The sequence below is a fragment of the Artemia sp. Qi Xiang Cuo genome, chromosome 2 (genome assembly GCF_049724085.1).
Source record: "Artemia sp. Qi Xiang Cuo chromosome 2, ASM4972408v1, whole genome shotgun sequence".
NCBI lineage: Eukaryota > Metazoa > Arthropoda > Branchiopoda > Anostraca > Artemiidae > Artemia > Artemia sp. Qi Xiang Cuo.
Window position 1 is genome coordinate 87,882,187 of NC_142795.1, and position 18,362 is coordinate 87,900,548.

General features: G+C 34.8%; 1 protein-coding gene across 1 annotated transcript in view; it reads right to left on the reverse strand.

Annotated features, from left to right (window-relative positions):
• The window catches only part of LOC148955752 (protein lethal(3)malignant blood neoplasm 1-like), a 118,851-nt gene that overhangs the window by 46,261 nt on the left and 54,228 nt on the right, over positions 1–18,362 (reverse strand). The window contains exon 2 of the mRNA XM_089108330.1: positions 4,858–4,978. Within this exon, the coding sequence (XP_088964456.1) occupies positions 4,858–4,978 (121 nt within the window). The remainder of the gene's footprint in view (positions 1–4,857; positions 4,979–18,362) is intronic.

The window sequence follows — 18,362 nt, forward strand, 5'->3', positions numbered from 1 at the left end:
TGCTGGAAGTGCTTCGAATCCTACGAGAAGAAGCTGCAAAAGTAGGAATGCAGACAAATTAGACTAAAACGAAAATTATGGCCATAGACCCATCCTCCCCTGCTGCCAATCCTTCAGTTAGCCTGGATAGCACCACTAGTATCGAAGTTGTCCAAAGGTTCACCTACCTGGGCTCTATAATTTCTTCAGATGGCTCCCTTCTTTCTGAACTACAAGCGAGAATATCCAAAGCGTCTTCTGCCATGGGCAGACTGAACCGTCACCTCTGGCGAAAACCAAACATCAATCGTACAACGAAGCTGCGGATTTTCAACGCCATCGTCGGATCTGTGATGCTCTATGGAGCTGAAACGTGGCAAGCATCAGCCGCAACCCTCAAGGCAATTGATGTCTTTCAGTCGAAGAGCCTGAGGAGGATCGAAAGTCTACGATGGCTCGACTTCATCAGCAATGAGAAGCTGCTGCAGCTCACCAAGCAGTCTCGGTTTTCGACCCAAGCAGCCGAGCGAACATTACGATGGTTCGGACACCTACTTCAAATGCCTCCACACATACCTGCGAAAACGATCCATGACTTCGACCCTGTCAAAGCCGGTTGGAAGCGACCTTGCAGCCGACCGAAAAAACGATGTTCTGACAGCCTGTCCGAGTTCCTGACAATGGCAAATATCAGGTTGAGCGATGTGCAAACGCTTGCCATGGACCGAAGTGGATGGAGGAGGCAGACGTCACTCTCTACGCCGAGCAGCGCCCGGCAGGAGACATAAGTCAAGTAAGTCAAGTTATACTAATATGTTGTTTATACTATGTATAGTTTATACTTATATGTTGCTTGTCTGGCTTCTTATAGTATTTTGTGAAATGTAAATAGACTAACTTAATAAGTCGTGAAAGCCCTACAAGTCCGCTATATCTTATTATTAAAGGAGTGTTTATGGTCGTATCAACCTCTTTAGATGGCTGAACATGGAGCCCTATGAACACAAATTAAGCGTCACAAAATATCATTTCGTGTTTTTTTTTTTCAATTGGACTGACCAAGATGGAAAAAAAAATTATTTATATCCGGTCGGACCATGCAATTCACATTAAGGATTTTTTATACTTTTTTGTCTTACGACTTATAGCATTCGTGGAACGCGAATGAAATATGCTCAGGAGTCGGAAATCCTGCAAGTCCTCTATATTTTTCTCCTAAAGGCTTTTTGGGGGTTTGTCACCCCTGTTTAGACGATTAAACCAAATGAACAGAAATCTAGGATAACGTTCTTCTCTATGGCCTCTTCTGAAGGGAACACAATAATAAAAAAAAATTTTTATTTTAGAAAATGCAGAAAAAAATAAATTAAACAGAGGTTCCACAATATTTTTGTTTATTTGAAATGAAAATTATCAAATAATAGCTATTTTTATGTTCACATATTTTAAATATTTACACCATTAAACAGCATAATTTCGTCGTCATCTAAGATCCGGAAATGCCTGTTTCATAAATCCTAGAATTTAAAAAAAGCTTTTTTCGCTATATATTCGTTTAGGCCGAATAAACACTATTAGGGGGAATGAAGGTCTTTTCTTAGATTGAAATATATCAACTATTAAATTGTTTGTCAAACTTTTAATGTATTTCAGTTGGCAAATATTTGAAGTACGAGTGTGTGCAAGAAATTTTACCATAATGTTGAAATGAAAAAATCCAATCGAATAATTCCCTTCATAACCCCTTCGAATGCGACCCATTACTTCTATATTAAGGCCCTATGAATGTCCTTGGTATCTTCTGAGTTAGTTCAACGCCCCCTTCAATTTCCATGGAAGTTTCAAGTTAATACTCTCAGCCGTTCCTGAAATATTAGACAAGCCACTTAATATAAGCCACAAGCATCTGAGACATTGCACAAGGGCTACAACAAGGCCATATCAACGGTTTTTTCTGTGGGGGAGGCAATTTTTTTAAAAACGTATCAAAATTGTTTGCGTGTAATTTATGAATTTTTATTAAATTTTCATGAGTAGGAAATTTTTATCGGGGGGGGGGGGGGGGTAAAACCCCCTGCATACGGCCTGGGGCCTTAATATAACAAAATGAAAACGCAGTGACCTTAATTGAAGGTGGGCAGCACGCTTACCCCCCTGGATTTCAGAACACCTTTTTTTGGTGTTTTCATTGCAAAAAAAGAAAAAAAAACACACTGTTCATTTTCTAGATTTCAAAAATATATTTTGCTCACGCCACCCCCCTCCCCCCCCTTCATCAACGTTTTAAATCAGTTAGCGCGACAGTGTTGGTTAAAAAGGAAGCAACATAAAAAACGTGCAGGACAAAAAAATTTTGTATAATTATAAATAGTGTTTATTGTTACATAAGTAGTTATATTATAATATTATGTTATATATAATATAAGTATTTATATAAATATATAAATAGTTATAATCATAAATTATAGTGTTTCTTTCAGAGGAGGTCATAGACAAGAATAACATCTCAAGTCTGTTGCAGCTACAGAACTAGTGTTCCAGAAGTTTAAATTATCAAACTGGTTGTCTAGCGACTTTTAGCATTTTGTGAAACATAAATATGGTAAGTTCAAAAATCGTGAAAACCCCACAAGACCTCGATATGTTATTCTTAAAGGAGTGCCATCTTATCAGCCACTTTACAGGACTTGGGTTTCTGAACATAAATTAAACCCGTCTCGCCAACCCGTCGACTTGTTTTTGTAATTAAATACTACACAACATTTGGATAAATAACTAGACGAAAAAACTAAACGATTGTCTTTTTTTCAACGTATTTGATCGGAAATAAAGTTTACACAATTGATAGATAACTCTTTATATAAAACCCTTGAAACGCATTTTATTTAGAAACGCAGCGTTTCAAACTAAATGCAATCAGAGGAGGAATATTCAGGCTGTTGGAAAGGGTGGGGGTGAAAACTAAAGGTATGTATTGTTGACTAGAACAATTCAAAAAAATTATGGATTTGCAGGATTGGTGGATCAAACTAAAGATTCAAAAATCTCAAAAAAACTAAATTTCATTTTCGAAAAAACTTCGAGTGATCGAAATTTCCATGATTAAAAACTAAAGATAAAACAATAGCCTCATTTAAGCAATAATATATTAGGCCAAAACTTCCATTAAATAAATAGTCCTAATGTCACGTTCTTGCTTTTGAAATAATACACCCCCGAAGAGATATCCTTACCACGTAGAAACAGAGATGTACTTGTAAAGATCTTGTAACTAAAAAAACTTTTCGGTCTTTTAGTTTGTCTAAAGTTTCATACAAATAAGGCTGACGTCCCTCCCTCTCCCTTACGTTTGTGTCTTTCTCGGACAAATCGTTGAAATTACATAGAATAGTAGAATCTCAATTACTGAAGCATTTCAACATCACTGTCTTCAACAGGAATTACTGAAAAGATTAAGCTACAGCTTTTTCAGTAGCTCAACCCAGGGGTGATTCTTGAGCAAAATTTTGGAGGTTGGGTCATTGTGATAAGGGCACCAATAATTGACCAAATTGAAAAATTTATTCCACAAAAAGAATAAAAATAAACAAGGAATTAGGGCACCAGAAAAAATCTCGGGGGGGGGGGGCGGTCCTCCTGGATCTGCTACTGTCTAAACCATATTTAGTGTTTCAAAGATGATTCCCGTTGATTGCATTCGAAGGTTGCAAGCTAAGTCTCACCCTAGAGGTCACGCTCTGTATGGATGGAAACACTGTTTCATGACTCACAACTCCTTTGGGCCCACAATTAGCAGTAGAAGACGTTGACGGCTAGTGAGTTAAATCCTGTCCTAAATAGTTCAAGTTTCAAGGTCAACTCAAATGCATATGCATCATTTTACTTATTTATAGTTTACCTGATGTGTTATTTAGAGTTTCTTAACTTTGATATGATTAGAATTTTTCATAAGTATTCACTATTCAGGTTTTTTTGTGTTTATCAGGAAAATGGGTTTACAATAATAAGAATAATACTTAATTAGCTAACTCAAGGTTAACTCAACGTTACTTAAGCAGTTGGGTGAGTAAAGAGAGGAATATACCAAGAATTCGTTTTGGGATTGGGGTTGAGAATTATTTGGTGCGGCAAACCTTTTAAAAACACGCCGGAAGCATGACAATTACTGGAACAATTAAGGAAATAATAGGGAAAATCTCACAAATAAGCGTGCCTTTATCTCTTTTAGCACATTCTTGGGTTGATTGGTTTTGGCAATAGCGTTTGCAATAGCTAGAATTCGATAATATTAGTTAAACTGACGTCTCCAAAATAGTCGAAACTTTGACTTCCATTTGACATATTACGGTTAAAAAGGCAAAAAACAACAAAACAATTCTTTCAAGAAAAATGATCATTTGAAAAAATATATATAGCCTAAATATATCAATGTTTGCTTCAAAAATGACGGTTATACATCAGAAGGCAAAAGCTAAAATGGCACGATTTACGTTATATTTTCATCAGCATCATCACTTAAAGATTTGTTAAGAACAAAAATAACACAAACAAAGAAAAGTATAAAAATGACATAATAGAATGACATAATAATGACATAATAGAAGAAATACCTCCAAATGGCTGTAAACTTGCATATTTTCGAAAATCAATTCTCGGAATAAAGCTGTTCGGTTTGAAATTTTAACAGATTTAATTTACATTTTTTACCAATTATCCTATTTTTTAGCCAGATATTCTTTATTTTATAACGAGAAAATACTATTTTCCTTTTACAGATTGCATTTTCAATTATAGCTTAACATCAAAATTTTTGAGGAGGGGGAGGGGGAAATTTAGAACGAGGTAACAAGAAAAAAATTATTATGATAAACAACATACTTCGTACTTCTGTTCTGTGCTGTTGGCCCTCTAAATCAAATCCAAATGCATACGGTCGCACCGTCGTTGGAGCGCTATTTACTCTGAATCGTAACACATTTAAGAGACAGTTCAACCATATCTGAAAGGAATACCATCACTTAACAATAGGGCCATAATAACATTAGAAAATTTATTATTAAACAGTTGAAGAAAGACAGTTCGTCGAACTCAAATTACACTAAGTAATGGATTTAACTAATATATTTTAAAATACTAATACCAGTGGTGGATCCAGGGGGCAAGGGGGCATGCACCCCCTAAAATAGTCCAAAGTAATGTAATTTACTTAATTAACGCAAGATTGCGTTAACTAAACTTGCTCCTAACGCAAGTTTATCGGATCAACCTATTTTGCCCCCCCCCCCCAAAAAAAAATCCTGGATCCGCCCCTAACTAATACTGCTGCAAACAAGCCGTTACAGCACAAACTGGTTGAGGCCAACACAGCTACATATGTATATGGCTTTAATTGGCTTTTAAATACAGATTATTATTATGTTTTTCAGTAAAGCTCTACTTGAGGGGTTCCTTGTTATTTTGGGAAGTAGTTGGGTTAGTTGAATGAAACTTTCAGGATTGAATCCGAGGCCTAAAATATACCCTGCGAAGTTAATGTCTCAACCCTTTCCCTAATTCTAGGACTTCTTCCCTAATTCTTCTTCCTTCCTAATTTTAGGCAATCCTTCTGAAAACATCTAGCTATAATGGTATAGTTTTTCGATATTTTTTTTTCCAGTTTCGTTATTTAATATAAATATTTATCCCTTTATTTTGATACCATTAAACCCAGAGGATTTTTTAATCTAAATAATCCAAGAAAAATATGCATCGCATTTAAATTACACTAAGTGATATATTGTAATGGTAATTTCTAAAGCCAGATCTATAATATTTTAGTTTCTAATTATTTTTCTATTATGTAATTAATTTAACAATCTTTTTTCAGAAAAAAAGGTTCCCCCCCCCCAAAAAAAAAATTTAGCGATTTCAAAGCTTAAGAAAAGCAGAAATAAAGTCACCTAATAAAACAAACTTAAACCGAAAAGAATACCATTAATGAATAAATAAACCCAAAATAAGCAGAAAATGAATAGTAGTGTCAAAAACAAAGATAAAACATACTGCTATAGATGAATGACTTGCTCCAAAAACGGACAGAAATGAAATAAGCTATTTTCAGTAGTTTTCTTTGAAAATCGTTTTTTGGGAACCCCTTTTTTTATATTAACTTTATTTCGCGTTTAATTGACATAGTTCTATTCCTAGATAGTATTGGGAACGTTTATAACGTTTTCTTATATTTCTCTGCTTAAGAATTAACATGTTACATAATAATTTAAATTTAAACAAAATTTCAGCAATCCGTCTAAATTTTCCATTAGCCGTATTTTTGTTCAATAAACTTACAATAGCAATATTATTAAAGAATTTTAGGTGAAGGGAGTTTATTGTTTATATGGATTGACAACCAGACTAACCTCATGTCTTCTATGGGGATGAGGTCATTCTGGCCCATATCCTGTAGACAATCTCAAATATACAAATTTCGTAACCTGCCATTTTATTAAAAAAAAGTTTTTTTATGATGTATTTAGTAGTAACTGTTCTTTTGTTTACATAAATATATGTCAAGGTCATTTATTAAAAGAAGTTACGTCTTACTATCTTAAGGAAAAGACCATTACGAATTAATGCAATCAGATCTTTCCTTAAAATTTTAGTTGTTATTGGGATTCTCCTGGCCCTGGAGTTTTAATTAAGGTGATTTTATGGTCCGGAATTTTAAAGCAGATCAACGCAAAACTTTTTTTCTCTTAAGTAAAAAATTTTTTCGACGAAGAGTCGATATTTTAAAGTATGTTGAAATATCGACTGTAGAAATGTACTATTTCTCTTTCAAAGTATGTTGGCACGGGTAGGATCCCCGTGGTGTAGCTTAATTACCCTGAAATTTCTTTGCCAATCTGAGAAAAACAATGTTTGACCCTTTCTAGTGCCTTGCGAATCAATGACACCTATTTTTGTCAAAATACTTTTTTTTATCTTCGGCTAGTTTTGCCACAACTACTACTACTACTACTGTTATTATTACTGCTACTACTACTACTACTGCTATTACTACTGCTACTACTACATTAATACTATTGCTACTACTACCGCTACTACTGCGACTAATATTACAACTACCGCATATTACTACTACTACTACTGAACTACAACTCCTACTGCTACTGCTACTAATACTACTACTACAACTATTATTATTGCTACTATTACTACAACTAATACTACTACTACTACTACTGCTACTACTACTACTACTGCTACTTCTATTACAACTGCTACTACTACTACTACTAATACTTCAACTTCTACTACTACTATTGCTGCTGCTGACACCACTGCTACTGCCACCATTGCTGCGACTACTTGTCACTAAGATTTACTGTGACTGCAACAACTTGCGATAACTTGAAGATAAAATTGGACTTATCCATATTTAATTAGTTATACAAAGAATATATGCTGCTAAAGGCTCCTAGGCTCCCAGGCTTGTAAAAGAGCGGGAATGCATAAGTTTCAATTAAGCACTAAATCAAAAGAGAGAGAAAAAGAGAGAGAAGAGAGAAAAAGTTTTTGGAAGGTGCCAAACGAGTGGCATTCTCAAGCCGAATCACCAAGGGTGTTCTACTTAAAATAACACGTAGCGAAAGGATTAAAATCTTGGTTTACTTTTTGAGTATGCAGAATTTGAATATTCTGAGAGCGATGGAGCTAATAATTCGATCGATCAGATACAAAGGATGAAGCAAATATAAGGGGCCTGGGAATATCACCATGGAGCTGAAGAAAAGTGAAAGATGTACAGGATAGAATAACAATTTATTAAGTAACGATTTAGTCCCTGAACGATTTACTTCCTGAATAAGATTGAAAATTTTGACTTTTTGTCTTAGTTCTTTAAGAAGACTCCTGAAAAACAAGTACAGTTTAATCAGATTAAGAAATTTTTTTAAAATTACTAAAAACTTTAGCGTGAAGAGCAAGGTATTAAGGAGGAGCACCCCTCCCCTCAAATATGGAATAGCTAGTGTTTATTTTAAGTTATAATGTTGCTACAATGTTGCTTACTTTCAGTTGGATAAACATATATTTTTTCAATTTAATTTTAAGAAACACAATAATGGATCAAACTGCGAAATGTGATTCTCAGAATTGATCCAGGATTGATCAATTAATTACCAAAGTTTCTGCATATCTTCATTTTAATCAAATCAAAATGGTGCTTAAAAGATAAATTTTCATCAAGGAGGTAACCTAGGAAACGGCCATCCTTTGGCCACATGGTAACATCCCTAATATCCATTATAGCTTTTGAAAGGAATAAATCTAAATCATATTATAAATTTCTGTATTTCTTGCAACCTAAACCTTTTACAGTTTTGGCAAAAACCATAAAAGTGGACTAAGCACTGTATAAAGTGACCAAAGCACTTTTTTCCCACATTAAATACGACACAGAGATTGCCCATTATGGCTAAACGAACATATGGCTGAATGGACATGACTAATATGGTTAAATGAATAGACAATTTCAATAAATCAAGTTTGTTGAATAAGTGACTCTTCTTGTCTACAGTAAGTGTGTAATGTTGTCTAGACAATTAATGTCAAAAACAAAAAATAATGCCAAGAAGGAATAATGCCGTAGATTGGATAAGCGCCCAAGAATCAACTATTAACATAAACTCTATAACCTCGCCTAGAAATCATGCTGCTCTTAAAGTCGATAGAAAAAGATAAATCAAATATAACGATCAGACCGGCAAGTGAAAAAAAAATATTTATCTTGCCTATAGTTCCTCGACCTTTCTTATATGACAGAGAGGACCTTAAGGCTGAAAATAATATCGAGGATAGCAAGTTCTGGTCGAACAATACAAGTTGCTTTTCCGTGAAATTTAAACATTTGATGGCCTTAAAATTTAACTCGTATAAATTATAGAAAAAAATGAGGTACTTACGCATTATATGAGCCTTTCTAAAAAGTCAAGTTTGGTTAATGCTAATAAAATAAAATAGGATGAATATATAATAGTTTATAAACAAATTCGGGCTATTTATTTGCACAACCTAACCTAACCTAGGTACCTTTTTCTCCACAAAACCCCCAAAAACAACAGTTTAAATGTCGTATACGCAATGAAAACCACGCTTTGTATTGCATACTCTGTAGCGGTGTCTTGAATTAACCCGTCAAAAACGGGGTTTTCGTGACTGGTTTGCTTGTAAAGGCCCAGAGAGTGTAAAAGTACCAAAAATGATGACCAAAGACCAAAAGTCAGCAGTAGCAGGGCGAAATTCTTATCATCTTTGTTTATTCAACAGACATTTATAAAACCGGGGATGATATCTTCCCATTTTTGTAGTGTTGTACAAAACTAGAGCTTTACCTTAAAGTAAGTTTTAAGGAGCAACATTAAAACTTAAAACGGACAGAAATTATTTTGTTTGTAAGGGACTTTCCCCTTCCTCAATCTTCGCCTTTCACGCTAAGGTCTTAAAGATCTTTAAAAATACTTCTCATTCACAATCAACGGCCTTTGTGTTTGAGTAGCTTTTCTTAAGAAATTAGGACAAAAGGTCATACTTTAGCATAAAAAGCAAGGTATGGGGAGGGTCAAATCCCCCTCATATACGGATTATTTTCTGTTTTTACAGTAAAAATATAAAGTGCTATGGGATATTTTTATCGCATAAAATAAACGTTTTCAACACACTTCAGAACGCACGTTATCGCACTTTAGAACGTTTATTGTAGTTCCTCGACCTTTTTTTCATGACAGAGAATAGTTGAAGGTTGATAATAATATGCAGCATAACAAGTTCTGGTCCAACAATCCAAATTGCTTTCACGTTTACTTTACAGCACTTAATTACTAATTGCATTAATTAGCAAAAAAAATAATTGATAAAGAGCGAAACTGAGTCATGAGGTAGTACATTGAATTGATGCTTTGCCTGGTAATAAGGGGGCCCGGGGTTTGATTTTAGCTGCCACAATGTTCGGTGGCAGGCTCCCTGCAAAAACAACCCAGGAACTGAAACGTTAATAAATATGGAGGGCCTTTATCCTTTCAGTAAAATTGAAGCTTAAAAAGAACAAAAGTTGTCTCTTCTTTCTTAGCCCATGCAACATGTATTTATAAAACTAGCACAAATAAACCAATTGTTATCAAACAGTTTCGTGGTAACAAAATGTAAGTAAGGAGCAACCCGGCTACATAGAAACCAAAACTCTAAGAAACCGAATGTTGATACCAATAGATACATTAAAAGGATCGGATTTTTATGCTGATTTCAAATATACAAGTTTCATCAAGTTTAGTTTAACCCATCAAAAATTACGAGCCTGAAAAAATTTGCCTTATTTTCGGAAAAAGGGGGAAATACCCCCAAAAGTTATAGAATCTTAATGAAAATTACACCATAACATTCAGCGTATCAGAAAACCCTACTGTAGAGGTTTCAAGCTCCAATCTACAAAAATGTGGAGTTTATATTTTTCACCAGAAGAAAGATCACGGATACGTGTTTATTTGTGTGTTTTTTTGTTGTTTTTTTCCCCAGGGGTGATTGTATCGATCTGGTGGTCCTGGAATATCGTGAGATGGCTCATTCAAACGGAAAGTAAAAGTTCTAGTGCCCTTTTTCATTAACCAAAAAAATTGAGGGGTAACTAGGCCCTCTCCTACGCTCATTTTGTTCTCAAAGTCACCCGACCAAAATTCTAAGATAGCTATTTTGTTCAGCATAGTCGAAAATTTAACCATATCTTTGAAGATGACTTAATCCCCCAGAGCCCCCTGGGGAAGGGATGCAAGTTATGAACTTTGCCAATTGTTTACATATAGTATTGGTTATTGAGAAATATATAGACACTTTCAGGAGGGATTTTTTTCTAGTGTGGGGTCAGGGGAGTGGATTACGTGGGAGGATCTCTCCATAGAGGATGTTTTCATGGGAGAAGAGATATTTCTATGAAGGGGCTGCCGGATTTCCAAGCATTATTTAAAAAAGATCAGAAATTAAATATAAAAAAACAAGTTTTTTCAACTGAAAGTAAGGAACAAAATTAAACCTTAAAACGAAGATAAATTATTACGTATATGAGCGGGTTTACCCCCTAGGTAAACTATACCTCGTTCTTTACGCTAAATTTTTTTAGTACTTTCAAAACAGCTATCTATTCTAATTAAACGGCCTTTGTGATTCAAGGGTCGTTCTTAAAGAATTGGAACAAAATTTGAACTTTAGCATAAAAAGTGAGATATTGACTAGCACCCCATCATATGAGTAATAATTTGTGTTCGTTTTAGGTTTTAATGTTGCTCCTTACTTTCATTTGAAATTTTTTTTTATTTGTTTAATTTAGCTTAGTAGGATTATGCAAAACTGAAGCCCAAAAAACGGAGCTGATAGCGCACTTTAATGAAAACAAAATACATTTTAATTTTTTTTCGCGTTTTTAACTTTAATAAATCAAAAATTATTAGAACTTCAGGGAATAAATATCAGTATATGTGTATAAGACTGTCTGTCCACATTCATTTGCCTTTTTTTCAGTAAAGTACAAATTATGTTCTGATCTTCAGTAGACATGGGGGGGTCAGCCCTACTCGTGTTAATATCTGCTTGTTTTTAGTTTGACTTGGTTATTTATTCTAGTTTCTGTTCATTTTGGGTTTCATTTATCTATTGATAGTGATTTGTGGTAGTTTTACGCTTGGAAAATTGTTTGACTTTATTTTTGTTCAATTTTGGTTTATTGAAGCTCTTTACTTTTTTTGAAAAACTTATTTTGTGGAAAAATCTTTTTCTTAATTAATCTCTGTTTTTTATTAACGTAATCTTTTTCATGGAAAACAGAATATTCTAAATCTTGTCATTTTTTTAATATAAGAATCCATAGTTTGTATTGTTATTTGTATGTTGGAGAAAATGTTTCAACAATTTTTGGCAGCCTTTTGAAAATTGGGACGCGCATAGTTTTGTTTAATTCAGTTTTATACCTCCTCAAGTTGACATGAAAAATAAAAGTTAGTACCATTCCGAAGACATTGTTTCTATGCTTTTTGAAAACCTGGATATACTTAACTCTTTTGATTTATTCAAATTGTAAGAGCAGAAGTAGTAATAGTAGTAGACCTGGACGTTTCAACTTAATACCGTCAGCCGTTCTTGAGATATTGCTACCCCACAACCCCCCCGGAAAGGGTTTTAAGTTATGCCTAGGGGGCATATAAGAACGATGTTAGCACAATGTATTATTTTTTATTTTTTTCCTTCAGAGCAGGGCACTTCGTATCGAAGAAGTTGTCGTAGAAACTTTGAAAAGGGCTGATTCAATTGGAAATTGGAGTGGCTTGTGCCCTTTTTAATAGTCGAAAGTGATTGGAAGGCAACTAACACCCCTTCCACGCCCATCATTTCCACCATTTCAGGATAATCCTGTCTCGTCTTTTAATTTTCCGGCTATCAGCTTACCACGAGGAGTAGAGCTTCAATGAACCCCGGCGGACTCGGTTTGATAGTAAGGGATTCACTTAACTGGAAGCCCAGGGAGGATCTTGATGTCTGGAGAGAAGGTAAGGTAGAAACACTTTCTATTGAAATTGAGATTGGTATGAGGCTTGGTGTGAGAAAAATTATCCTATCAGTAGTTTATAAACCTCCAAGTGGGTCGTATGAGGAATTCACAGAAGGTTTCCAAAGTCTTCTAATGATAGTTCAGAAGTCAGAGCAAGAGTTAATATGTATGGATGATTTTAATTTTGATCTTTTATCTACAGGTAGTTTTAATTTAGACTTTTTAAATTTTATGGTTTCTAATGATCTTTTTCCCACTGTAACAATTCCTACTAGGATCACGGACCACTCTGCTACCCTGATTGACAATGTGTTTGTCTCTTCAAAGTATATCCGAAAGGCGTTTTCTAATATTGTAGTGAATTCGGCATCTGATTATTTTCCAGTGGTATTTAGTTTAGATTTACAAGGAGTGGTTGTAGAGAATAGACAAGAGTTGTGTGACAAGTTTGGTGATTATTCTACTAACATTGGAACGAAGATACAAGCAGAAACTAGAAATTCCCAAGCTCTTGTTCGTTGCAACTCGTGTGCAGATGGGAGGGGCAAGGGAACGGAAATGGAATTTCGTGCCTGTGATTCATATGAATTAACAAAGATCGTCAGCTCGATTGGATCCAACAGTGCCGGGTTAGATGGTGTTAACTTGAAGACTATTCGATGAATTCTGGTGTACATTCTTCCTGTGCTAGTGCACCTAATAAATTTATCAATGGAGAAGGGAGTATTTCCAAAATTATTGAAAACAGTAAAAATTCTCCCCCTCTACAAAGGGGGCACTCAAATGGATATATCAAACTGGAGGCCTATTTCTATTTTGCCAGTGTTTTCGAAAGTTTATGAAAAAATTATCCATGGAAGACTCTATGATCACCTCACAAGCCTGCATGCATTGTATGATGGCCAATTTGGATTCCGGAAGGGCCATTCGACTTCGCACGCTGTCCAGCATATTTTAGAAAATGTTAATTTAGCTTTGGAAAAGGGTGAATATTGTATTAGTATTTTTATAGATTTTAAAAAAGCGTTTGATACCGTTGATTTTAGTATTTTATTGGATAGATTAAGGCATTTGGGTGTAAAAGGTAGATGTTTGGATTGGTTTAGTTCGTATTTAAATGATAGGTCAGTTAGGGTAAATCTAGGGGAGAAGTTTTCTAAGTTTTTTCCTGTTTCTTGTGGAGTTCCCCAGGGTTCCGTCTTAGGATCCATGTTGTATTTAGTGTATGTTGACAGTATGCGGTTATATACTCCTGGTGCGTCTATGATATCTTTTGCCGACGATACAGCACTTGTTGTGGTAGCGAAGACTCTTGAAGAATTGGTCCAGAAAGCTAACAGAACTCAGCAAGGGTTGAGTGACTTTGTAGTCATTAGCTTACTTAGCATTAACGCGGCAAAGAGTAACTATAGTCTGTTTGGTCGGACTGGTGTCTCCCCAGATCTTCCCAGTGAAATAGCAAGAAATGGTGATGTACTAAAGCGGTTTGAGGAAGTGCGTTATCTAGGATTCATTCTCGATCAGAACCTCAGCTGGAGAAGACATGGTGATGTGGTTGCGTGTAAGGTAGCCCGAGGCCTTGGGATGGTTTTCAACATTTTTTACCTTCTCATATTTTAGTTCTTTTATACCATTCTTTGATTGCGCCGTATATAAATTATGGATGTATGATTTGGGCTAGTAATTTTACGTGCAATTTTAAACGAGTGCAGATTCAGCAAAATAAAGCAGTGAGATTAATTGGTAAGTATGATACAGGAGTTTTAAGTACAGATCGATTTTTAGGAAACTTAGGAGTTTGAATATATGTCAGATTAGATATTTTTATATTGGGAATTTTTTGTTTAAGAGTTTAAATGGTTTAGCGCCTGATGTTTTTAGTAATTTTTATTCGTTTTAACTCATTTTATCATGGATATGCTACGAGAAATGCTGGAGACCTGGTAAGTGAGCCAAGAAGTACGGTTCATTCTAGCCATGTGGCAAGGCACTCGGGTCCGGTGGTCTGGAATAATTTTCCAGACTCAATTTGGGAAGCGGAAAGTGTTCCGCAATTTAAAAACCGGTTAAAGAAGTATCTCCTTACGGGCGGTTGGTGAGTGTGGGGCTGGAAGACGAGAGAGGACAAATCAAGTAATTTTGTATTTTGTTCTGTTATTAATATATTCGTTTTATTATCATTTTATTATATTATTTTTTTATGATTTATTTATTTTTATTTTTATTTTTTTTCATAATTTATTATTTAGTAATTTTTATTTTTATCTCTTTTTTTTATTGTTCTTTATTTGTGTTTATTTCAGTGATGATTTGGTTAGTTTTATAATTTAGTAAATGTGTACTGGTTGCGTTTTTCAAGCATATATGTGCTTTATTTTTAACCAGTTGTCAAGCCGGCATGAATGATTTTTAGTAAAGTTGTTTAATCTTGAATCTTGAAAAAATCTTGAATCTAAGGATGACAAACCCCCTAGGGCCCCCAGGGCAAAGGTTGTAAGTTATGCCCTGGGGGCATATAAGGTTTTTATAGATAGAATTGTCGTGAAAACTTCAAAGGGGGCTCATTCAATTCGAAATTGAGAGGACTAGTGCCCTTTTTAATAGTTGAAAGTGATTGGAGGTTAACTAAGCCCCCTTTCACGCCCACCATTCCCCCAAACACATTCAATCAAAATTTTCAGATTGCCTTTTCGTTCAACGTTGCAGAAAGTTCTGGAAATTAGGTCTTAGAGGAAGATACCCCCACCCAGTCCTCAGGGCAACGGGTGTAAGTTATGCCCTGGGGACACATAAGTTTTTTATTGAAAGCGTTGTCGTAGAAACTTCAAAAGGGCTCATTTGATTGGAAGTTGAAAGGGCTAGTGCCTTTTTTAATAGTTGAAAGTGATTGGAGAGCAACTAATGTCCCTATCATGCCCACCATTTTCCCAGACACATCCAATCAAATTTTTTAAATACCCGTTTTGTTTAACGTAGTTGAAAGTTCTGGAAATTAGGTCTTAGAGGATGACAACCATCCTCACAGCCCTTAGGGTAAGGGTTGTAATTTATGCCCTGGGGGTATATAAGGTGTTATAGGAAGTGTTGTCGTAGAAACTCTGAAAGGGCTCTTTCGTTTGTTAATCGAAAGACCTAGTGCCCTTTTTAATAGTCGAAAGTGATTGGAAGGCTTGACATTTTTATAGTAAAGATCGATGTGGGATATAATGTATTATTTTTTTTTTTGTTTAGACCAGGTCACTTCGTATCGAAGGAGTTGTCCTAGGAACTTCGGAAAGGGCTCATACGATTGAAAATAGAAAGGGCTGATGCCCTTTTTAATAGTGGAAAGTGATTGGAGGGAAACTAATCCCCCTCCCACGCCCACCTTCCCATTTGCCTTTATGCTTCAAAACTAAATGTTGCCTTAAGATTAAATCAAAATGCACTGTGTTAATGCTAATTCCCAATAAAGTATCTCAGCAGTATCCAAAGAACTACTAGGGGTATCTTGTTTAAACTGTCGGGACTACTTGTGCTTTTAAAATATAACCAAATCAAAATAGCGTAAGTGTATCAAAGCTATCAAAGAAGTAAACAGATTTTTTGCGAATGGTATAAAGTTTTCCATTTCAGGTCAACTAGAGGAGGTATGAAACTAAATTAAACACTACTATTTGTGTCCAGATTTTTGAAAGGGTGTATGTTGTTAAAAATTGCTGAAAATTTTTCTTCACCATGCAAATAGCAGGCCAAACTATAAATTTAAAAAAAAAACGAAAATATTTGAAGTATTGTTTTCTTTTTCCTTGAAAAGACTATGTCAATAGAAAACGAACAGAAATTAATTAAAAAAACTTTTTCCACAAAATAAGTTTTTCAAAGAAAAGTAAAGAATTCCATTAAACAAAAAATGAGCAAAAATAAAAGCAAATAATCTACCAAGCTTGAAACTACTATAAATCAGCATCGATATATAAGTGAAACCCAAAACGAACAGAAATTGCAATAAATAATCGAGTCAAACTCAAAACGAGCAGAAATTAACATAAGTTGGGCTCAAAACCCCTATGCCTTCCCAAGGCCAGAACATAATTTACACTTTACTGAAAAAAATACAAATGAATGTGCATTGTCAGTTTAATATACATATACTGATATTTAGATAAAAAAAGTTCAAAATAGGGATAAAATCCTTTTTAATAGACAGTGTATAATAAATTTCACAAAAAATGCCTGATATCTAGGTCACTGTATATGTGACCGAAATATCTGGTATTTTTTGTGAAACTTATTATACACTGTCTATTAAAAAGGATTTTATCCCTGTTTTGAACATTTATTTTATCGTCAAGGAAAGGCAGTGTGGTCTCCGAAATTATATAACTGATATTTAGTAATCAAAATGTTAATATTATTTGTTTATTAAAGTTATAAACGTAAAAACATTTATATTTTTTTCAGTAAAGTGCGAATTATGTTCTGGCCTTGGGATGGCATAGGGGTTTTGAGTCCAACTTATGTTAATTTCTGCTCGTTTTGAGTTTGACTCGATTATTTATTGTAATTTCTGTTCGTTTTTGGTTTCATTTATTTATCGATGCTGATTTGTGGTAGTTTCACGCTTGGTAGATTATTTGATTTTATTTTTGCTCATTTTTTGTTTAATGGAGTTCTTTACTTTTCTTTGAAAAACTTATTTTGTGGAATTTTTTTTATTTTTCTGTCCATAGAAGAGATGAAAGTGACTTTATATAGACTTAACAAATTGTACCAGATGGAACATTTCAACAAACAATGAACATCGCTTTATCTTGCCTATTTCTTGGATTGGACAAATGCGACTCTATTTTAGATTGATTTCTTTTTGCTACTCTCTAGATTAGCTGTGAATGAGTGTGTTGTTCATTTTTTTGAAAATTTTTTAAAAAGCAATCTTTTTTCAAAGGTGTTTTGCCTTTTTGTTTTGTTTTTATTTCTTTTATTATTTGAAAAATACTACGTTTTCTAAAGAGTTAAAGAGGCTGAGTTACAAGGTCGAATCTTAAAACGTACAGGGATTAGGAGGCACAGTTGGGGGGCTGCCGCCCCCAAACCCCGCTTTCGCAGCCTTTAAATAAAATAAAAAGTTTTTTAAACTGAAAGTAAGGAGCGACATTAAATCTTAAAACGAACAGAAATTATTCCGTATATGAAAGAGGCGGTGCCCTCCTCAACGCCTCGCTCTTTACGCTAAAGTTTTTTATTGTTTTAAAAAATAAAGTTGTGAGACAGAGTAAAACTTTAGCGTAAAGAGCGAGGCGTTGAGGAGGGCACAGCCTCTTTCATATACGGAATAATTTCTGTTCGTTTTAAGATTTAATGTCGCTCCTTACTTTCAGTTTAAAAAACTTTTTTTTTATTTAAAGGCTGCGAAAGCGGGGTTTGGGGGCGGCAGCCCCCAACTGTACCTCCTAATCCCTGTACGTTTTAAGGTTCGACCTTGTAACTCAGCCTCTTTAACTCTTTATAAAACGTATTTTTTTTAAAATATTTTCTGCACTTTTTTGTACATTTTATTACTTTTTTTTGCTTGACTACTTTTTTGGTGAGGGTTTCAGTTTTTAATGTGGGGGGGCGGCCGCCCCCAAAACCCCCCGCTCTTGAACATTCTTGTGTTAAGGCTTTTAATTCCTGAATACTCAAATCACGTCGTACAGGGTGCCTCCTAATCCCTGTACGTTTTAAGGTTCGAACTTGTGACTCAGCCTCTTTAACCGCCCCCCAACTGTGCCTCCTAATCCCAGTACGTTTTAAGGGTCGAACTTTTAACTCAGCCTCTTTAACTCTTTAG